This window comes from Panicum virgatum, chromosome 3N (genome assembly GCF_016808335.1).
Source record: "Panicum virgatum strain AP13 chromosome 3N, P.virgatum_v5, whole genome shotgun sequence".
In the NCBI taxonomy this organism is placed as follows: Eukaryota; Viridiplantae; Streptophyta; class Magnoliopsida; order Poales; family Poaceae; genus Panicum; species Panicum virgatum.
The window spans coordinates 9717880-9740390 of NC_053147.1; the positions used below are offsets into that span (position 1 = coordinate 9717880).

The following is a 22511-nucleotide window of genomic DNA, read 5'->3' on the forward strand; positions in this document are numbered from 1 at the left end:
CCACAAAAATTTAAGTATGCCTGCTCTTCCCATCTCCCATTTTAGTTCCCAAAAATTTTTATCTCGAAATTTATGATTTTCCCTTGGACATATGCATAGAGCACTAAATATAATTAAATAATAAAACTAATTACACAGTTTGGATGTACACGACGAGACGAATCTTTTGAGACTAATTAGTGCATAGTAACCCCACATGTGCTAATGGTGCGGCCAAATGCCTCAAAAGATTCGTCTCGCGGTTTTCAAGTGAGTTCTGAAATTAATTTTTTAATTAGTGTCCGAAAAACTGTTCCGACATCTGATCAAACTGTTGACGTGACACTAAAATTTTTTTATTTGAGAACTAAACGGCCCCGACATGCACTGAACAAGCAAGCTAGTCAACAAGTGGAGCAGCCGGCAGCGAGCGCTGCATCTGCTCTCTTCTCTCACTCACTCACTCCACACCAGTACACATGCATGCACACATTTAAGGCCCTGTTTAGATTCGACCCGTAAACATGAAAAATGTCAAATCGAATATTTCGACACATGCATAGAGTACTAAATAAAATCTATTTACAAAACTTTTTGTATAAATGAGTTGTAAATCGCGAGACGAATCTAATGAGACTACTTAAGTCATGATTGCAACAGTGATGCTACAGTAACCATCCGCTAATTATTGATTAATTACGAATTAATTAGCATCATTAGATTCGTCTCGCGATTTACAACCTATCTGTAAAAAAGTTTTGTAAATAGATTTCATTTAGTATTTCGAATTAATAAGATTTCTTTGAAATTTTTTTTGCAACGCAACTAAACACGGCCTAACTCTTTCTCTCTCCGTCGGTGGACACAGCAAGCACACACATATATGCTTTAGCTTTTACACGAGCTCTTACACGTAAGAGTAGTTTTAACTCCCTCCTCTCTCTCACACGTCTCTTTCACTCCCTGATCCCTGCACATGTATGCATGCACTTCTCTCCTGCTCTTCCTCCGCACGCCGAGCACGCCGCTCACCTCCTCTCTCTCTCCGCTTTCCTCTCTCTGTCGGCATCTCAGTTCACTTCTCTTCTAGTCGCTCTTCTACTCCACGAAAGCAGCGCAACGACGAGTAGCATGCCTCCCCGCCCTCTCCGCTCGATCTTTCCCTCCTGTCTTTCTTCTCTGGCAGCTCTCACGGATCCTCTCTCTCCCTGATCTTCTTCTGTTCTTTCTTCATCCATCGATCGCAAGAACAAGTCGCTTCTCTCGGCCAACAAGCAAACACTAGCAGCTGCAACTCCAGTCGCCATCTCGCTGCCCTTTCTCTCCCCGGCAGACCATGCAGGAAGCAAAGCAGAGCTCCCTGCTCTCTGCTAGCAGCAGCAAGAAGCCGCCACGCCTTTCCGTGCCGCCGACCTCCGCCGTCGTGCGTCGCGGACCGGCTCCTTCGGCTCTCCTCCGTCCAGTCCGAAGCCACGAGCAGCACGAACAGCACCGCCGACGCCGACGCCGGCCACAAGTCGGAGGAGCTGCCGGGTCGGAAGCTGCAACGCCGCTGCGCCAACCACGACGACGACCACCGCGAGCTCGAGGATGCCCATGCCGCCGGCGCCGACCCGTTGAACCGCAAGCGATCCGCGAGCCTGCCCGCGTCACCACGCCGGCCACGCCTTCACCGTCGACCCACGGTGAGCGTCGACGTCCCACTCCCGATGTCCTAGTGCTGCCGGCGTGAGCTACGGTTGCCGATGCCCCGCGCGGCCACATCGCCGCCTCACCTTGCCAAGCCGCCGCCTTGCATGCATCCCTGCTAGCATCGTGAGGATGCACGGGAGCACGCCACGATGTTCCGGACCGCCGATGGCGCAGTCCGTTTGGACAAATCGTCAAGCACGTGTGGTGCAGCTAGCAAGCCACGAGACTCATCTTTGGCCTGATGCCTTTGTTAGTTTCTTTGGTCCTGCAATGTTCCTGATGCAGCACGTACACACGCCACGGTCTTGCTTGTTGAAACCAGGCCACGAACCGTTCACCACCCTTGCCCTTGTCGGCCGCCGCGACCCCAGGGGAGCTGGGTGATCGCGCGCCTGCGCACGCTATGCCACGGCCAAAGGCCCTGCCTCTGTGCCGCTCTAACATAACCGAGCTGCTCTGCCGCGACGTTAAGACGACGACGCTGAGCTGAAGCTGCTACCGGGAGCAATGATGACGTCGACGGCCACGAGCACGAGGAAGCCGAGCCGGTGATTGAGGCCGACACCGCGAACCGGGGAACAACGCCGAAGCCAAACATCAAATACGTCGGAGAATGCAGCAGTCGTGTCACCGCCGCGAGCCCGGACTACCGGAACTTCGCGCGTGACACAGCCGTGCCGTGGCCATGGAACGCCATGGGACTCGCGCACGCGTAAAACTCACCCAGCTACCAAAAGCCTACACCTGGAAATCACGGCCGCTACCTCCCGACCTTGTCACGGGCGGACACGCGACACGACCCGGCCATGCCGAGCACCGTGTGCATGTACGCTGCCGGAGGACGTCGCGCTTGCCGCTGTTCTTGCACACCCCGGGGCACAATCCAAGTCGCCGCAAACCAGGTGATGTTGGACACCGAGAGCGCAAGGCTACACATGCCCATACACCCGAGGCAAAGAGCTCTAATTAAGGATGCAAGTGGCCGTTTTCCTTTAGAAAAAAATAAAAGAGAGAATACGTTTGGATTACACTTAACCTTAAGAGCTCACATCAACACGTGATTTGCACTCTTGCCGTTTTCCTTCACAAAAAATATTAATAAAAAGGAAAAATACACACACACCTTTTAAACTATTTTAAGTTTCAAACCTGCATAATTTGCCCAAATAAACTTTAAGTTAAATACTTATTTTTTTTAGAAATTTTCTAAAATCATGCTCTATCGTCTCATGGTGTTTATTTGGTTGTTCATTGCTGTTTATTTGGTTGTTTTGCATGTGTTGTCGTTCGTCCGATTCATGTAGACGAGGAGACGTTTGTGACTGCGCCAGACGCCGAGCGAGACGCTGAGCTATTACTCGAGAGTTGAGAATATGAACGTTCGGTAACAAGCCAAGCACCCCCTTATCATTCTTGCTCCTATTTAAATTCCTAAGCCTACAAATATATGCATGTGATGATTATTTTATGAGTCCAAATGTCATTTTATGTCGGGTAGACACATCCTATTTTAATGCATTTACCTTCCTTGTTATTTTATACCCCTTTTATACCTCGTTACCCTAAGGTTATGGGTTATTCGTGTAGTTCAGAGTCACATGCTTAGCTGGCTTAGTATTTTGTGCAGTAGTTAATTAGCATCATATGGGTTGGTGTCTTTTAAAGAAAATATATATTTATATGGTTATTTTTAAAGGATAAAAACTTGGTAGACGCGGGTGAATATATGGTCTAGCGGTTTTGATGGTATGAGGATGAAGGAAAAGAATATTGATGATAAAATGGATGGAAAAAAATGGATGATGGATATGGCTTGGTTCTGTATGCGTTTCCGGCGCATTTTAGGGATTTATCACCCGTGTCAAATTAAGGATTGGTAATTGGCATTATTCTAGTCAAGTGTTACAGTGCAACCATACGGCTAATGGGCACTGGCCTTAGCTTATTAAGTCAGTCGGCTCAAGAGGATGCTACCGCCCGAGTGCTCGAGGAGCTCGTCGGTGTCGGGGTAGCTAACCCGGTCAGATGTACGGAGCCGCGATACTCCGGCAGTCTGTCGTGTAGCATATTTTGGGTCCGACTAATATAACGGCTCTGTTATGTTAGCTTGCCGACACATCTAAGGAATTGTGTATATGCGCGCTGATCCCGCGCTGGCATCAAAGCGAAACATGTCGTATGGGTAAAGTGTACAACCTCTGCAGAGTGAAATTATTCGAATAGCCGTGCTCACGGTCAAGAGCGCTTGAGCTAGTTGCCGGTTTTAGAAGTTTTGGTTTGAAAACTTGGTATGGGAATTGTTTGACAACACTTGCACCGATTCAAAGGATGATGGACCGATTAAGAGGATCAAAGGACTGCGAAATGGGAAATGGGGAGTCGTGATTGGTGATGTCAGTCTATTTTATATAAAATAAAATAATTTCAAAATTATGCATATAAAGATACACCCAAATAAAATGCAGCCTTTCTTGATTAACCATGCATATATTATAGGATTTTTTTGATATACACCCGAAGTCTTGCGAGTACAAAATTGTACTCATCCTTGTTGCTAAAATTTTAAAATCCAGAGTTCGAAGAAAAGCCGTCTCAGTTCGGTTCCTTGCCGAAGGATGCGGGTTTTCGACGATGGTTCTTTCTAGGACTAACTCCCAGTCAGTTGCCTGTGGAAATAGTGAGGCACACTACTGTAGGATGGAAGTCCTATATTTCTATTGCTTCTGCTGCAAATTATTGGCTCTGATTAAATTATAATATCACTAACATATTTTTGAGTGCAGTTGTGATACTGGTGTTGTTGTGCATACTTGCGGACGGATCATGAGACAAATACAGTAAGACAACAGGAACCCGGGTATTTGTACGCCTGGGGGCCCACAGTGGGGAAAGGAGACATTGTACAAGTCCATCGCAATTATATAAAGGACAAATTGCAAGGTTGACCTTGTTTTGATATCCAATTACACCCTTGAACCTGTTTTCTTAATTTTGCATGTTTGCACATGTTTTTAATCTTCCAAGTTGCTCCTGTTTTATTGCAAGACTGCCCCTGTTTTGCACGTTTTTAGAGTCATCCCAGAAATGTGATTATTCTCTTTGAACAACATTAAATTTACACATGAATCGTACTAATCTACAGTTGGCACTGGCTCCCAGAAATTTACAAAAGCTTGTGTAGCTCTACAGGTAATACAAAAATCTACACCAAGGCCGTGTTTGGTTCCCAAAATCAAAATTCCAAATTTTTTTTCCGGCACCTGCATGGAGACTTAAATCTAGACGAAATAAAAAACGCATTGCGACTGCTGTCTGTAAATGGCGAAACGAATCTAATGAACCTAATTAGGTTGTAATTAGATGCTAAATTGCTACAGTAATGCTACAGTAAATAACCTCTAATGACAGATTAATTATGCTCATTAGATTCGTCTCGCGATTTACATACGAGTTCTGTAATTATTTTTATGATTAATCTATGTTTAGTACTTCAAATATAGAAAGATGCCTTTTCAAAATTTTTACATCCTACAACCAAACACGGCCCAAATGATTGTGAGGACAAAATAGAGTGGTATCTGCCTGAACACGTACAGAAAATTGTCATGCCTTCTGCTCCTCAACTCAACGCTCTGCCTCAGCCACAGTGCCCAGGTGAGAATCAGGGTCGCTTTGTTCCACTGGCGATCCAGGCACAAATGGCACAAAACCTCGCCCCCCGAACATTGGGCGCATGAATCGATCATCAAACTTGCGCCATAGGCGGTGGACGGAGCGAGTTGGCGCGGTGAGAATAAACTGGAGGTTGTACTGAGGGGAGATCTGGCCTACATCGAAGTCAGACCCCATCATGCTAGTGAGAAGTGGGTCGAGAATTGACTGGCTTGATAGCAGAGATGACGTGTTTGGGCCAGTCCTTGGTGGGATAAGGAGAGTAAGCAGCGGCTTAGTCAGCAAACCAAAAACCTGAATCAAATGTTGGCATATAAATTAGCAAAATGTTACTCCTTTCAATTTTCTCAAGAAAGCAAAGTTGTTGATCCATGTCTATGGACCTTTCATCTGATTTTGTTTATCAAGAAACATATAAAGAGTATTGCAAGAGCTAGTATTACACTAATTAGTTTCAGTATCATCTTCTGTGTCTGCATAATGTGTAACACATGCACATTTATGAAGATAATAGTAAAACATAGCAATCTTACCATTGTGCTGAACAGAACAACAATGACTGTGCTGGTGATCATGATAGCATTAACTCGCACTTCTGTATGACCAGATGCTGTAAACTGCAATGGTTTACAAGGACTAATACAAATCAGAGCCTATAGATTAGGTGCTCAAGCATAGATATGTAAAATCTGGTAGCAGATTCAAAACATTTTCTAATGATGAAAATCCGGTTCAAAAATCACCTTGTTATAGGCAAGTGCAATTGATACTGCTCCTCTCATTAGACCAGCCCACCAAATGATTACCTAAAGGAAAATACCAGCAAGTTAGCTCCTGGTTTCCAAAGGGACACAAAATGCAGATGCATAAAAAAGCTCAAGTACTAACTTGTTGCTTGAAGGATATCTTTGGACGTGCCTCCTTTTTACTTAGATTGGATAGGAAAGACAAAGGGAACACAAATGCTGCTCTTCCAACCATAACCAAGCCCAATATAATTGCACTTAAAGCAATTGGTTTCTTAGGACTGCATCATAATTCATAGGAGAAACAAATAAACATTAATTTGGGAGAAAAAGGTCATTTTAGAAAAAGAAAGGACAAGATATTCATGGGAAGCTGCTGTTGATTAAAACACCATCATTAAATATTAGCAGCAAAAGGTACCTGCTACTAGCTAATTTCCACTTTTCGATGTCCAATGCATCCATCCCAACATAGAGAAAGAGAAAAATTTCTGCAATGAATGATAAAGTTGCAAAAGTATGCCTGCAGCAAGGAAAAGGCAAATTAGCAAGATAGTATACATAATGTTCTTTATATAAAAGGAACCATCATGTTTTCAAGTAAAGCTGACCACCACAAAATACATACTTAGTGGTAACTCTAGAGCTTTCTGTCACATTATGCCATGTGTAATGTGACATTACTATTCCACAGAAGAAGACAGTAAGAATGCCACTCAGGTCCAACAGCTGAAATATGGAAGAAATGATCAGAAAAATCTTGGTATCGTGTTGTTTGCAAAAGGCTAATGAGAGACTGAGATCTTGCATGCTGCTAAAAAATAGGAACAAAGGTTGCCAATCAACACAAACTAGTAACTAAAATTTAACACATGATATCCATATACTCCCCCTAAACATTTTAGTATTTTACTGGCAAAAGTTGCTTATTTCTGAAGCTTGGAACTTCTTATATTCAGGCACTTACCATTGACAGCATGTATGAAAGGTATGCCATGAGCATCATGATAGAAACTTCTCGATCAGTTGAATGTCTGCACATCACCACAAACATTAGCTCTCACCAGTACCACCGTGTTATTTTGAAGTGTAAAGTAAAGTGCAATAAACTACACAGCAGAACTAGAGGGCTCTCTACAGACCTTGCAAAGCAAAGCTTCTTGATAATGTACGCACTAAGCAACCCAGTCTGCCATGAAAGAATACTGTCAGTCAGTCAAAAGAGGCATGCTCAAAAATCATCAAGGTAGATTGCTTGAGATTTTCTGATGTCGTGTTACTTTAGCAGTAGGAGATTACTATAAGACACCACAACTCACAACAGTAGCAGGAGGTTACTTACAGCTACTCCAAGTATTGTGCTGGTGAAGAACAGATAGAGGAAATTTCCGATGAAATTCAACAGAACAAGAGCATCAAAATGACCAATATCAAGGTTTTCAATTGCATTGAAGAGCACAACAGATGTCGCATCATTAACAACACCTTCACCAAAAACTAGACTATAGAGTAGGGGTGTTTCATCCTGGTTAAGCACCTGCAGGTAACAAATTTTCAATCAATTAGCTTTCTATCTCATTTTATAAGATAAAGATGGCATATTATTCAATAATAACCTGTAAGGTGCAAACAGAATCTGTTGCAGAGAAAATAGCACCAATTGCTGCACATATGGGTAAACAAAAAGAATAAGTATTAGCAAATTGACAATGGTATCCATGGTCTAAGCAGCGAGTAAAAAGATCAAGAATATATCCCACCAAGATAGTCTCCAAGATCGAGTGGACCAACATCAAGTTTCTCGAACAATCCCATGGCACCTGATATGTCCATTAGACAAAAAACTTAGAAACCTCAGCAAGACATGAAAGTTCGAGGACTACAAGGTTTGAACACATCATGGATGAACATAGTTTCCTGTATGAAGATGACCTCCACAAATTAACGGGTTTCAAGAACAATTATCAACAATTCTGCTGATGCATCACATGGTTGCCAACTATCAAGAAACATACTTTCTTGTAGCGATTATCTAAACTATCCCAATTGCTTCAAGAATGTTTAAGATGTATATACAAGGGCGCATTTCAGTTTTTTGAATTCAAAAGAACAGGCTTCTTTCCAGTGTTCATTGACAGCGTGCCCTAGTCGGTATGGTTTATAACAATGACCATCCATACTATACTAGATTCACCTCTTATGACAGTCTCGGGACAGTTATGTTGTCAAAGCTATCCCTGGAGACACCAGCTCCTACCCTATAGGACAACTATCCATTTAACACTCCAAGTTGGTGATCCATATTCTCAAAGCCTTTTGTTTTGACCTATTAACTTATTGAAGTACTAAGTACTAACCCACATAGTGCACCGCATAACCAACAAGCTGGAAGGTTTTTTAGTCTATTATTACAACTGAAGAAGGACGACCAAGTTGGCTTCTCGGTAATGTACTGCGAGTATTTTATGTAGCACCTAACTGTAGGAAAGTAGGATGCGTATATTCGGATGTATTGCATTGAGGCCTCGGCCGGTATATATAAGAGTACATGACTTGGGGGGCAAGGCTCCCCGGGATACATATGGCAGTCTACGATACGTATATCTACAACTACCAAATATACTCTAATACTCCCCCGTAGTCACAGCGGGAGCACCGCGAACGGTGAGACTGGAGAAGAAGCCGAAAGCAGGAGCCAACGGACTAACATCCCCCCGCAGTCATAACGTCTATGTGGTGCGGATGCTGCGACTGGAGAGAAAACTGGCGAGTAACTCATGCGGATGGTAGCCCTTTGTGCCGATGTCGAGGTAGCCGAGCTGGAGGGCGAGGAGCCATGGTCGAAGATGCCGTGCGTAGAGTAGCCGAGGTCGACGTAGAGCTGTTGAGGTTGCCGAAGACGAGGTAGCCGCATATGAAGCCGCGGGCGCACGAGGAGGCACCATGGCGGTGGCGTAATGGAGAAGACGCCGGAGACGAAGATGGCGATGCGTCGAGGCAGTCGTAGAGGGAGCGACGCCGAAGTCGATGTAGTCAGGCCATCGGGCGACACATGCCCAGGTTTGCCAGGCTCGGGAATGCGCCGGGGACGATGAGCACGCACCGGTGTTGCCAATACTGGACGTGCAAGGGAGGATGCACAACCAGACGCCGTCGCCGGGGGGACCAGCAGAGAAGGCCTCCATGGCGGTCGCAGGCGCAGATGAAGGCGAGGTAGAAGATGCCAACGCTTTGCTGGAGTAGACGAAGTAGTCGGGGACGAGATGGCGACGCTGACGACGTGGTTGTGCTAGACGAAGCGAGGAGGGGAACCCAGATTTTCCAGCACAAGGCCGAATGATCCGGATGACGCGGCGGCGGTGCTCGAAAGAGACGGCGAAGAACTCGTACAGCTTGACGAAGACCATGCGCGGGGCGCGCAGCGACGAGTCAACGATGAGGTCGGGGACGTGGTCGACGGCGGTGAGGAAGCAACGGCGGAGAAGACCACGGGGTGACGCCACTGCTGCCCGAAGAAGCAACGCAGCGACAGCCCTCCGTGCTCGGTGAAGGGCGCGCTCGACGAGGACGAACGTCACGGGAGCCGGTGGATCACGCACATCGGCTGATCAGACCGAGTAGCGTGAGGCGAAACGACGGTGGGCGAAGTCGGTGAAGGCGTCCCGATCGGTGAAGGCGACGACGAGGCGGCGATGGTCGACGTGCGGACGAGGTGGCGATGTAGGCGGCGACGCAAATGAGCGCCCCCTAGGGTGCCGGCCATCTCGCCATGCCGCAGGGTCGGAGAGGAAGAAGTGGCCGGTGAAGTCGACGACGACATCGAAGTAGAGGCGCGAGGTCGACGGGCGACGCAATCTCGATCAGTGATCAAGCAAAAGAAAATACACACAGCAGCGAGTCCCTGCGCCGGCGGCGGAGGTTTCCGCCGAGTCGGGAGGCGCAGGTCCTGGCCGTCGGCGGTAGGGGAGGGGACGGGGTGGAGTGAAGGGGCTGCACGAGATCCGCCGGCGACGAGTGGATGCGCCGCGCAGAGGCCCGTGCTGCCACCACGGCAGCACAAGGGAGAGCGCGGGCATCACGGGAGACCACGGCTGCCACCACGGCAGCGTTGGACGGGGTCGTCGACGATGGCTTCCATGGCGGATGGAGGTACGCCACGATCTATTGCTGCTTGACACTCTAAGGCGGCGGACTAACAAGATCCGTCGCGGGAATCGAAGAGGGCGCTGCCCCCCGGCGGAGATCGACATGGGTGATCTCCCCGGTGGTGCGCTAGGAGGCCGTCGAGGGGACGCCCTGGATGGGCGACGTGGGAGACGGCCGGCGATGCGCAGGAGGTAGGGGCGCGAGGAGAGGCAGCGGAAGGTTTAGGTCAGGATCTGAAACCCTAATCTCGTGATACCATGTAGGAAAGTAGGATGCGTATATTGGGATGTATTGCATTGAGGCATCGGCCGGTATATATAAGAGTACATGACTTGGGGGGCAAGGCTCCCCGGGATACATATGGCAGTCTACGATACGTATATCTATAACTACCAAATATACTATAATACTAACCCTGCCATAAGGCTGCATAGGAGTTATGGTCATTCATTCCTAAAGAAAATATCTTTGCTTAGCCAAGAGATATTTTATCTATCCCGCTTTTGTAGCGTTATAATGACAGTACTCTTTCTTTTGAGGTCCAGCTTAGGTCACTAGCTTGAATCAGGTTAGGGGCCTTTGCAGCTAGTTGTTCTGCTCCTCTAGTTCGCCCCTTCCTCTATAATCTCTCAATGGAAATGGGGATGGCCTCGATTAAAAAAAACAGATATTTTATCTTAATCTACAAGATATCACCAACAGCAAAGCTAGGACTGAAGGAAAATTTCCATCTAAGGCACTTGACAACTGGTATTGCCGTTGCAATGATAATTAGGGCGTAGGCCCAAATGCCCATGCTATATAGTTCTTTTTTCCGGCCTATAACTGATCCTAGTGCCTTCACCATTTTCCTAAAAAATGGTGTGCAAATACAGTACTAATTAGAAACATAATGAGTTATGACTATACATGTGAAACCAAAGTAAAACCATGCAAACAGCAGAAGTGGTTTAACAACTTACCAAGACTAATTATTACAAAGGAAATCAGAGTCCCAACAGCTCCAAACAAAATAATTGTCATGAAGTTGCGGAAGAATTGCTTTTTCTTTACTTGAAACCTGATAGCGTAGGAAAAACATTTACAATGGTATTTTTAAAGGTTTACTAGCATGAAATGTATCTTTTGGAGTTTAAATAAGAAATGCAAATTAGCTTTAGAATGTTTTAGGAAGTTCTGCAGATATTATTGCACAGTTCTGTTGGCCTAAATTACCGAAATAGCTTACCACATTCAGGAAAAGTGACTAAACAAAGGCGCTTACTCATCATTTTAAACCTTTAGTTATACAAAGCTCCCTATAAGCACCTGACACAATCCTCCAAAGCATCCAAAGAAACTATGTATTTCAGGAAAAGCGATTGTCTATTGGAGAAAACGGTTAATACTGAAGATAGCAAAACTCAGGGTTTCACCATAGTGTAATTACAAGTTTACAACATTCAGATTCCAGAGGAAAGAGAGTGGGTTTGAAGTTGAATATATCGTTTGCACATTAGGCATTTACCATTTGACCTCTCACATTAATGGCTTTAGAAGCTCAGGCAATTGAATATTGCTCAGAATTAGCATACCGAAGTTGCTTCAAACTAAAAGGTTATGTTGTTCTTTTTTATGGTAAATTGATCAGAATCTAAATGAAGGCAGCACCTGGTTCCTAGAAGGAAAAACTCGGCTCCAAAAGGGAATCTAAGAAACAAAACCAACACAGTACTTTGCAAACTCACCCAGCATTGAAGATTATTGGCGGAAGCAAATAGATGAAAAACAGGTCCTCGCTGAACACGAGGATGCGTGAATTTGTCCCATTAGTAGCGAGCAGAATCACAGCTCCAGTGATCAGACCCTATAGGAAATACAGCACAATTAAAAAAGAAAAAAACTGAAACTAGTGCTCACTGGAGAAAAGCCACAAACACCTGGAGTGCGAGAGCAGAGAGCCCACCATGACAAGCGCAGTGGTGGACTCGTTCACCCATCGGTTCCCTTCGAGCAGGTGCCCGATTACAATGCAGCTGCAGAGCAGCGCAATGAAGATGTTGATAGAAACGATCGCGTCGTGGTCTGAGACCCCGAAAGTGCCGGGTCTGAGATTAGCTCCCAAATCCAGCCCCATGTCGCCGCCTCAGCAGATCCACAGCTGCAAGAAACCTGCCAACAGAAACACCAACTTGGAGGTCAGCGATTGGCAATGCCGGGATGGATCCTGTGCTTCTCTTCTGTCATAATATGTAAGATGCTCATACGTGCAAGGAAGGAACTCAATTATTGCTTGAAAGAGTGTACTTTTAGCCAACTCTGAACTAGCAAAACGCTTTGAGCTTAATCACCAAGAAAGAAACCAGCTCAAAAACAGCGGGGCAGAGGATCCAAGCTAACCAGACCCTCAATTACCAAGAAAATAAGGATAATTGAGCCATCTTTTAGCAGAAGGCAGCTGCGAATCCAAATGAACCGGTACCCCGTACCCATCCGAGATCAGAGCCAAAAAAAGAAAAAAAGAAAAAAACTTCCCACCTCGGCACCTCGTCGCTGCTGCGGACTTTCACGAGGCGCCGGCTCGATCCGGGGATCTGAACCGCGGGGGAGAAGACCTGGACGCCGGCCTCGCGTGGGTTCGGTGGGAGGAGATTCGGGCGGGCGAGGAAGATGGGGTGGAGTGGTGGAGTCCCGCGCTGGCCATGAGGCCTGAAAGCGAGGTGGAGCGGATTTTACAAAAGGAAATCCCACGCTGAAACAGGGCGGTCAAGGTGGCAGCCGCCACGCCACCGTACGACCCACGAGCGCACCCGGAAGGTCCTGGACGATGGCAGCTGGGATCGGACGGGAAGGGTCCCACTTTCCGGTGGCGGTGGATGTGCGTGAGCCGGGTGCGCGGGGGAGGGGCCGCGGGAGGCCGACGTGGCGGCGGGCGTGGGGGGCCACCTGGGTGGGCGGACGAGCTCGGGCGCTCGCCTTCCCGCGGTGGGGCCCACAGTGACCGTGCCAGCACGACGATGGTCGAATGGATGAGGCAACTGGCCAAGGCCAATGCTGTCTCGCCTGATGATGGATCATGAAGAACCCACGGGGGATCCGCTGTGCCGCGCAGCTTGTGGTTGTGGATGAATTTTTTCAATCATGCACGTCGTTTTCTAAAGTTCTCTGTCAATTTCTATTTAAGGTGACAATAGATATCTCCTCGCAGAAAAGAAAGGTGATTGAAGATATTTGAGCATTCAATTGTTTAGATCGTTTCATAGAACTTCCTATCGATTTGAACATTAAATTGAGTTGGTGGTTTCACTTTTGCATCTTGGATGAGCGTGTGAACAAGACCCCTTTTTTTTCTTGCAAAAACCATTCAACCCCACAACGGCAAACGAATGGACGTTAATGCCCCTATAGTGTCATCATGCATTAGGCTAGACACGGTAACAAACATCCCCATGAGTCCCGTCTGAGTCGTGGTTTTGGCACGTGGGTTGCCACGGTTAGATATGCCCAGTATTATTATGATAGGGTAGTGCATGCCGCTCACTGATATTTTTTCTTATATTGATAGCATACAACCTCAAGGTGAAAAATGCTAAATTAGTAAGAAAATTGGTGAGGAATTTTAACATGCTTAGTCAACTGCGGCGCTATGATAGTGCGACATTGCTCCAACCTAGTAGTGATAACGAGACAATTTTGCATTATACTCGCAATTTATTATTTTTATTTACTCCCAGCGCGCATTTTAATCATTCTCCCTACTAGGATCAGCCAAATGATGGTCTGTGTTGTGAGCAAAATGAGAGAGCGAATGAATGATCTCATTGATGTGAATGGGTACATTTATACCAGTATACCACCGAACTGGCAAAAGGTTTCCTTTGGAGACACCCCTTCGGGGTGGTGGTTTCCCCTTTACTAATTATCTACTAATTACAGATTACATATATTAATCCTAATTGATCACTAACTAATTGTCTTGTAACACTCCCCCTTGATCAATTAGATTCTTGTAATCCCCATTCGTTGTTTGATTATTATGGAAAAACTCCTCTAAAAACCCTGTGGGAAAAATTTGAGGAGAAACCAATTTATGTATTTGAGATGTATGGATATGTCATTGAAAAAAAATCCTTAAAACCCTTTTGGGGAAATAGGAGAAAATATTGATATGATATATATGTGCTGATACTCCATTAAAACTCCTTTAAAACCTAGTGAGAAAAATATAAGGAGAAAATAATATGGAATATTATTGATTGCAAACTTATATGAGAAAAACCTCAAAAAGAAAAACTCATAAGTAAGTTTGAATGTATTATGATCTGTGGATCATATCTAAACTAATTCTCCCCCAAAACCCGATGGGAAAATATGAGGAGAAATTATATCTTGAATATCTTCTTAAAAACTCTAGTGAGAAAACAGAAGATATTATATATATATATATATATAATATGTCTCGAATATCCCTTTAAAAACCCCGGTGGGGAAAATTAGAGATATGACATAAAAAGATTGCCTCGTTACAAACCTATATATGAGAAAAACCTTAATAGGAAAACTCATTTAGGAAAAGAGTACAATTATATAATCTGATGATTATGGTTGGTTGAATTGGTTATGATTCAAAGAAATCTCCCCCTGAGCCTTGCAAATATCATGTTTTGGTTTGCAAGGTTTCTATTTCCCCAAAAAATAGTCTAGAAGCAATGTATTTTGTGATATTGCCCTTTATATGCCCTGCATTCTTTTGTACAAATGCAAGGCGAATTATCTTCATAGATAATTATTGGTTTCATGATTGAACCAATGCCACATGACTGTTGTATGTGGTTGATCATTCTGTGAAGCTATATGATTCACGTGGAGCTTCATATAATGTAATTATTTTAGAATGATTCGTGGATATAGTTACAAGAGTCTGCTTTGATGACTTCTAAGATGTAGTTATTTCACCATGTAAAATTGTAAAACCTGTTTAAGGTCTAGTATTATGGGGATCATGATTCTAGCCAGCATTAGTATAACCAACAATAGTCTTGTCCTAGCTAAAGCTAAGATCAAATGTGCCTTGGAAATATTTGAAGATATTTTTAATTCACGTCCAATAGCATTTTGTTGGAGTTGTGCTAGATGTCTTAGCTAGTAAATTTACAAGCTTAATTATTGTTTATAGATAATATTCAATGAATCATAAATTAATCATTCATAGAAATCATGTATTAATATGATGCTTCAGAATGATGGACCAAAGTTTCTCGTTGGAATTTATTTTGATGATTCATATAAAACTTTAGTACTTTCATATCAGTTTATATTCTGGCAAAATAGGGATTAGTTAGTCATTATCACAATATCCCACTTTTGATGTGTTCTGATTTGATAATAACAAATCAAGATATTTTTATGCCATTTTGATATCTGCGGATATCTGATTTGACTCCGATCTGTATTGTATTGTTTGAGTTGCGCTAATTTGAGCTATCTATGTATCTACAAAAGCAATATCAGGCCTGTTGCAATTTGTATGATACAAAAGCGTTTTGGCACTTAGTTTCTCATCCCAGGGTCTAAATAGGATTGATCCATTTTTAGGGATGGAATGAACACAAAGTGTTGATGATATGATTGTCCAATATTAATTGAATATTGGTAAACTGATATATGTGCTTAAGCTGAAAACTTAAACATCCTTTGGTTTTACCCAATTTTCATCTCGAATTCCGTCATAAATGAATGCTTGTTGTTTGAGTGTTGAGATGATGAAAATTCCATTTGAAATTTATTTATGGACACATATATGCATTCATTGTAATTAGAGTAATTATTTTATGGAATATACTCATATAGTCAATTGTATCATAATAAAAATTTGACTATCTCAAGTCATAGAGTGACTTGTGCATAATTATATGTTGCGATTTTTTGTTTGGATTTAGCTCACAAGGTCCTCAAGGGACATATAAATCCAAATGTATCAAATTCAATTGATCTGCCAATATTGAATATGTGAATGTAATTCTCACATATACCTTGATGGTATGTTCCTCGGTCTCTGCGTGAAACCATGTGCTACAAGCTCTCGTTGTCTCACCACCTTGCTTTTTTGAAGAAAAACATTATGATATGTAGATAAGACTTTCTTATTTGGAAATGAGAGCACTTCTACTTAATTGTCACTTTTTGCATTGACCCAATTTGAGTGTTTGTTAACACTCTGCCTAGAACTTTTTGGTCTGGATCAAGTGAAAGGTGTATAGCAATTTTCAATAGGAGTATATGTCGACAAATTTGTAGTCTTAATATGATTTGATTGATCATAATCAATATGTATCTTGTGAGAGATTAACCCTTTTGAATCCTATGTCATTTCCCACGACCATAGAATCAGGGCGTTCCACGACCCAGTGCCTAATTTACGTGCACATATACTAGGCTTCTGAATGCAAAACATTCATAGGCTTTGGATTCGAATAAATCCATAAAGTGTCTAACAACATTCATGATGTTGATTTGTAATTACTATCTAGGAGGATGTCTCCCCCTATTTCCGCGGATGCTTATATTAAGCTGTATTCCTAGCTTGTGACCATACTTCTCCCCCTCTTATTTTAATGGGATCTGAGTGACAATTCACTCTTTCTGGTACAATAATTGTAGGAATTTTGTCTGATGACACTTTTGGTTAGTAAATGCATTTGGCGGGTTATTTGCAATGTGTTGCAAATAAAGATGTTCTGAACTATTGGTTCAGATATTATTTGTGTATGCGTTGATATGATGATTGAATGTAAAATTCTTCTATGATTTATAATTCCTGACATTTTATGCGTGGTATTAATCTCCCCCTAATGCCGGGAATTTTCCTCAAAATGTAGTCAATATACGGGCTTGTAAATAAATGAATTAATCCCTTATGAGTAATCCAAGATATTTTATGAATGACAAATAAATATCTTATGTGGATCCTCAATGCCCATAGATATATGCTGAGGTGGTGAAATCGGTATATGTGAAATGTAACCGACACGCAGATGGGAAATATTTGACTGAGGCCAAGATTCCACGTAATTACTGCAACGAGGGGTATCGTTTCGATTGCAGTTATATGAATTTGAATTAAGTTTACGGTGTGTAAGACCGTATGATGCCAACATGATGTTGGTAATTTACAATTCTATGATAATGGTCTTTCAGTTAAGTTACTCTCTTGATAAGAGATTTGTCTAATTCATTTTGTGTATATACAAAAATATTCCACATTAATGCCTAGAGCCATACAATAATAATTGAAGGCTTTTGAGGAGAATTTAGTAGCATTGTTAATCCTGATGGATTTGATTGTGTGTTCCGGATAATATGCTCTTTAATTTGATAATTTGAGCAAATAATCATGCTTAGCATGATTTTTTGTGGATAACAATACATACGGGACCATCTAGTTGATGTATCAATAAGTACCATGAAGTACCAATTTGGTCCGACTAATGGATGAATGGACCACAAATGTCTCCTTGAATGCGATCAAGGAACTGTAGTGGTTTAGCCCTGATCTTAAGATAAGAGGTTCTTAAGATTAATTTTCTCATGGCACATGTTGTGCACACAAATATGAAGATTTGGGAAATTTTTGAAATATTTATGTGGTGACCAATTGAATTGCCGATAATTTTTTATGTCATCCATATCCAAGGATGATTAAGGCGATAATGCCATGTCTTGAGTATATCAAGATTTTAAAAATTATCTTGTACGCAACATTTCTACGGGTTTGATGTATGTGTAATACAATCCCGTTGATGTTGATGGAATTCTTTCAAGCATTTGCTTGATATATTTATAATTTTTATGATGAATTGATATTCATTATTGTTGCCATTATCTGTTTCCACATGGAAACCATTGTGACGGATATATTTTTGTAACTCAATGGGGTACGAGTTGAGTTGGGATATATGAGTGTACATCAATTGCTAATTTGGTACCCATAGGAAAAATTAATGTGATTTGATCAAAATCAATGATCACAATATCGCAGCATGCGATTTGAGTAAAATTTCCTTTACTCCTTTTGAGAGTTTGGAAATATTTAATTTCCCTAAATATGAGTGTTAGTGGTACCATGGGAGTTTTTTTTTAATTTTATATTTTTTTTCGATTTATCAAAAATATATGTCTTGTTTTTTTATTTTCAAAAATGTCACTCAGCCGCCGGTTCATCTGGCGGAAGGTTGTTACCGCCGGATGAACCGGCGGTAGGATCGTTCCGCGCTGGGCCGTGGTGGGTCGAGCCTTACCGCCGGATGAAACGGCGGTAGGTGGAACCTACCGCCGGATGATCCAGCGGTAAGCACCTACCGCCGGTTCAACCGGCGGTAAGGTCCAGCCCTTTAAACCGCGCGCGCCCGTCCCCCAGCGCCGCCGCCCGCTCGCTCCGCCCGCGCCGCCAGCGCCGCCGCCCGCACGCTCTGCCCGCGACGCCGCCCGCCCGCTCCGCCCGCGCTGCCGCTCGCCCGCGCGCTGCCCCGCGCCGCTGCCCCGCCCGCCTGCCGCCGCACCGAGACGGCGCGCGCAGGTACATTTTAAAGTTTAATTTTATTAATAATAGTTTGTAGATTAGAATTAGAAATATTAGTGTTTTTGAATATAGTTTTTTGTGTAGATTTGAATTAGAATTAGAAATAGTTTTTAGCGTGTAATTATTTGAGTATAGTTTCATGTGTAGAAATTATTTTTTTATATGTAGAAATATTAGTGTTTCGAAAATAAATTATTACGATATAAAATCGTAGAACATGTAATTGAAAATATTAGTTTACATACGAATATAATTGAAAATATTAATGAGTTCAAACAGACATATTTGTCGCATAAAAATAGTATTAATTAATATTATATTACAGAAAAATAGAAATTATTGTCAGTAATAAAAATTGTAAAGAAATAATTAAGATATATGCAAAAATAGCAGAATTATTTTTTAGCGTTGATTAAATTCTAAGGAAGAGTAATTATTGTCGTAAATATTGACAGGCATGTCAGATGATTTGTATTTTCAAGTGTTCTATGGGTCAGGAGAAGTTAGATATGGTCCTGAAGTGGTAGATTTGTCAGAGTTTAGCTCGATCACAAAAAAAATACCCCGAGCTAGAGAGAGGACTTGGATTTCAATATCCAACTGGCTATTTAAAGCTTTCGGTCTTAGTCGAGATGAATATGAGATCTCTGTCATGGCAGTGGTTAGTCGAAGGGAACCAGTATTTTGGGAGCTATTGCCGCTTGAAGGGATGCAAAACTGGAGGAATTATGTCAATATAAGTAGTAGCCGAGGCTTACCGCTTGTGTTGTTTGTTCAAGCATTCGAGAAGATTAGTTTTAGAACTGAAGCGGGCAGGGATCATGAAGGCCAGGGAGATATAGTTTCCGAAGAAACTGAGACGATGCATGAATCTCATGAAGAAGATGGTGAACTTGAGATTTTAGAAGATGATAGACATGCTGCACACGAACCTCGTCAAGCAACTGGTCAGGCTGATGAAGGGGAAAACATTCCAGAGATAGTTGAAGAGTTTCAGAGGGAGGGTGAAGAACAGCACAATGCAATGAATGATGACTCCTCGGATGATGATGATGATGACGACGAAGATTATCATGTCCCACACAATTGGTCCGGTTATGAATTTTCAAAATTAAGTGTAAATGAAGGTGAAGCGGTGTCTTGGGAGTACAGGCAAAATGAGGTATGCATCGGTTCGGTGTATGCTAACAGTGACAACATGAAGGAAGCTATACACCGTCGCTGGGTTCCTAGGTACGGATTACATTTGTCACATATTTTAGTTGTTTCCTTAACCGTTTGTTCTAACTTGATTTTCATTTTCGCGATGCAGGTTACGCGCTTCAGGTCTTCTCCCGATTGCGCGACTTGTGGAGGGAGATATGGCCGACCCTGCACGTCGACCTAGGGACAGGGCTCCACGGTTCCAGTTCGACATGTCCCTCCTCGCGGCACTTCTCGACCGTTGGCGTCTGGAGACGCACACGTTTCACCTCCCGGTTGGTGAGATGACCCCTACTCTTCAGGACGTGGCGATGCTTCTAGGCTTGCCGTGTGCTGGACGAGCTGTGGGTGCAGAGGACGTGGGACTCTCGTAGCACGACGACCTTTTGGCTCGGTTCGCCGGGGTTCAGCGCAACGAGCTAGCGTTGCCGTACCGGCCCTTGCTCGCGAACCACGCACACGGACCGACAAAGAGGTGGCTTCTACAGTTCAGTGTGAGTACATAAATGTTGATTCTTTCCGTACTTATATTGATACGTATTTGCATTGACGACTCGTACCATTTTGAAGGCGGACTACATGAGGGCAGACGCAGACGACTTTACGGTTGCCAGGCACTTCGAGGCCTACTTACTGTGGCTGTTCGGCTGGGTCATGTTCTGAAGCTCGCAGGGCGACTCGTGCCCCAAACAGCTCATTCCTTTGGCGAGGTCGATAGTTGACGCTCCACTTCACGAGATGCCACAGTTCAGCTGGGGTTCTGCTGTTTTGGCTGCGAGTTACAGGGGTCTTTGCACGGGCGTGACGAAGGTCTCAGCAGAGGAGCCCATTTTTGTTGGGTGTCCTCTACTGTTACAGCTCTGGTCTTACGAGCGCTTTCCCATCAATAGGCCAGAGATGGACTTCGAGCCGTACGTCCAGCTGTCCGCAGACCACGACGACGTCGACAGACCTACGATGGGTTCGTTGTGGTGCCTCAGGAGGGTATGTTACATCGTTTGTTTTACTTATTGTTACATGCGTGCACAAATGTACGATTTAGCAGTTAACTTTTTTTTCATTGTGCAGCCTTCTTGGGTCGGCGTGCAGACGAGGAAGTCGTACAACGACTTCGTTGGTTAGTTTGACGCTCTTGTGGACATGGACGTGAGGTGGACTCCGTACACTGCAGCCGACATTTATGCCCGGGCACCGAGCGGCCTGTCGTCCTTATGCCTGCGAGATCACGAGTACTGGATGACGAGGAAGCCGATCCTTTACGACATCCACGTCGAGGAGTACCACGTTCACCGGGTTATGAGGCAGTTCGGTCTCTACCAGCAGACCCCGGTCCCGATTGTGCACTCAGTGGAGGCCCACGTCCACAGGTACCGAATAAATAGTTTTGTTAATAATTAATCATTTTTTAACCTACCATTTAGCATTGAATCGCTCAAGCTTTCTATTATAGGTGGACACGGCAGGGTCAGCCACCAGGCTCGCGGTGGGCCGACAAGGTCCGTCCTTACGTCGACTCTTGGGCCGTGGCCTTTGACGACGTCGTTTTCGAGGATCCGCCGCACAGCGACGAGGCGTTCGCGGACTACCTACGGTGGTACCTGCCGAGGACGCGCACACGTGTCGTGCACGTTCCACCAGAGGGTCCGATTGAGGCCGCAAGGGTGTCGGAGACGTACCCCGTAGTTCGAGATCAGAACTTCGCCATAGCGGTACGTTTCTCTGATTGAATTTGCAGTACAAAAAACTGGTTGCATATGATGTTACTACTTTCTCGGTACAGTATGATGTCATACGAGCGATTGAGTCCGAGGCTTCGTCGAGTATGGGCCAGTACCATGACATGACGCCCGCCCAGCACCAGAGCACACTGCAGAAGATCGTCGATATGTGCAAGCGATTCCGACGAGCCGTGACCTATCGTGAGGACGACACCTTCCTCCCACCTCGCAGTTCGGGGCCGGTTCCTGTGACCGGTCCATCGTCACGACGGTCTGCACCCGCGGCACAGTCAGGTCCACCGCCACCGCCACCGCTACCTGAAACGATGACGACACCTTCGGGTTCTGCAGTTCGGCCCACGTACGTGCAGCGACCGGCACATTTGTACTCGGCAGGTAAATCGTACTCTAACCTCGTGTCACTTACAATACCGTATCATGTAAAACTTTATTTATTAACTTGTACTTCTTATTCGTGTAGCGCCCGGCTTGTCGCTGTTTCCGTCGATGGATCCCTACGGCGCTGGATCTTCGTCTCTTCGTCGTCCAATACACGATTTAGGTACGTCTAAGACCAGTTGTTAATTTGCGGTAACAAGTGCATTTTTAATTGAATATTAATGGATTGAAGTTTGTGAATCAGAGTATCGGCAGGTGGGAGGGACAGACGATGATGAGGAGATTCAGGAGGTAGACGACCTCGCGCAGATGGAGTGGGTGAACACGTTCTTCTCTTCTGCACCGACGCAGGAGGTCGTCGGCACTTCACAGCTGGGGGGTGCCCCACTCGCGACGTAG

General features: G+C 44.3%; 2 protein-coding genes and 1 long non-coding RNA gene across 4 annotated transcripts; 2 read left to right on the top strand and 1 right to left on the bottom strand.

Annotated features, from left to right (window-relative positions):
* The first annotated feature begins 869 nt into the window (after positions 1-869).
* On the top strand, positions 870-4649 carry LOC120667199. The gene is made up of 2 exons (XR_005672097.1): positions 870-1664; positions 2976-4649. It is a non-coding gene; the product is annotated as an uncharacterized LOC120667199 (long non-coding RNA).
* A 98-nt stretch (positions 4650-4747) lies between these two features.
* Positions 4748-12936, bottom strand: LOC120667198 (sodium/hydrogen exchanger 2-like). Of its 2 annotated transcripts, XR_005672096.1 has the most exons (16): positions 12753-12936; positions 12181-12386; positions 11963-12081; positions 11198-11295; positions 7850-7909; positions 7706-7752; positions 7432-7626; positions 7232-7278; positions 7057-7123; positions 6718-6818; positions 6511-6612; positions 6232-6370; positions 6087-6149; positions 5877-5960; positions 5221-5637; positions 4748-4882 (listed from the first exon to the last, which is right to left on the bottom strand). XR_005672096.1 is itself a non-coding variant. In XM_039947262.1 (15 exons), the coding sequence occupies exons 2-15, from the start codon at positions 12349-12351 to the stop codon at positions 5296-5298; spliced, it is 1635 nt and encodes a 544-aa protein (XP_039803196.1). In that variant the 5' UTR covers positions 12352-12386; positions 12753-12925; the 3' UTR covers positions 4754-5295. The 2 variants fall into 2 exon arrangements, 1 of the variants encoding a protein (XP_039803196.1); XM_039947262.1 differs by having other exon boundaries at positions 4754-5637; positions 12753-12925.
* Positions 12937-21135: 8199 nt separating this feature from the next.
* Positions 21136-22511, top strand: LOC120667522. The gene is made up of 4 exons (XM_039947583.1): positions 21136-21362; positions 21446-21704; positions 21776-21944; positions 22357-22511. The coding sequence occupies exons 1-4, from the start codon at positions 21136-21138 to the stop codon at positions 22509-22511; spliced, it is 810 nt and encodes a 269-aa protein (XP_039803517.1).

Excerpts from the sequence above, each read along its gene's own strand:
- LOC120667198 (XM_039947262.1), bottom strand. The coding sequence starts at position 12,351 with ATGGGGCTGGATTTGGGAGCTAATCTCAGACCCGGCACTTTCGGGGTC. Across the intron at positions 11,296-11,962 it reads CCAATAATCTTCAATGCTGG|GTTTCAAGTAAAGAAAAAGC; the intron begins GTGAGTTTGCAA and ends CTACGCTATCAG. Across the intron at positions 5,961-6,086 it reads TTGCACTTGCCTATAACAAG|TTTACAGCATCTGGTCATAC; the intron begins GTGATTTTTGAA and ends AAACCATTGCAG.
- LOC120667522 (XM_039947583.1), top strand. The coding sequence starts at position 21,136 with ATGGACGTGAGGTGGACTCCGTACACTGCAGCCGACATTTATGCCCGG. Across the intron at positions 21,705-21,775 it reads ATCAGAACTTCGCCATAGCG|TATGATGTCATACGAGCGAT; the intron begins GTACGTTTCTCT and ends TTCTCGGTACAG. Across the intron at positions 21,945-22,356 it reads CACCTTCCTCCCACCTCGCA|AGTATCGGCAGGTGGGAGGG; the intron begins GTTCGGGGCCGG and ends TTTGTGAATCAG.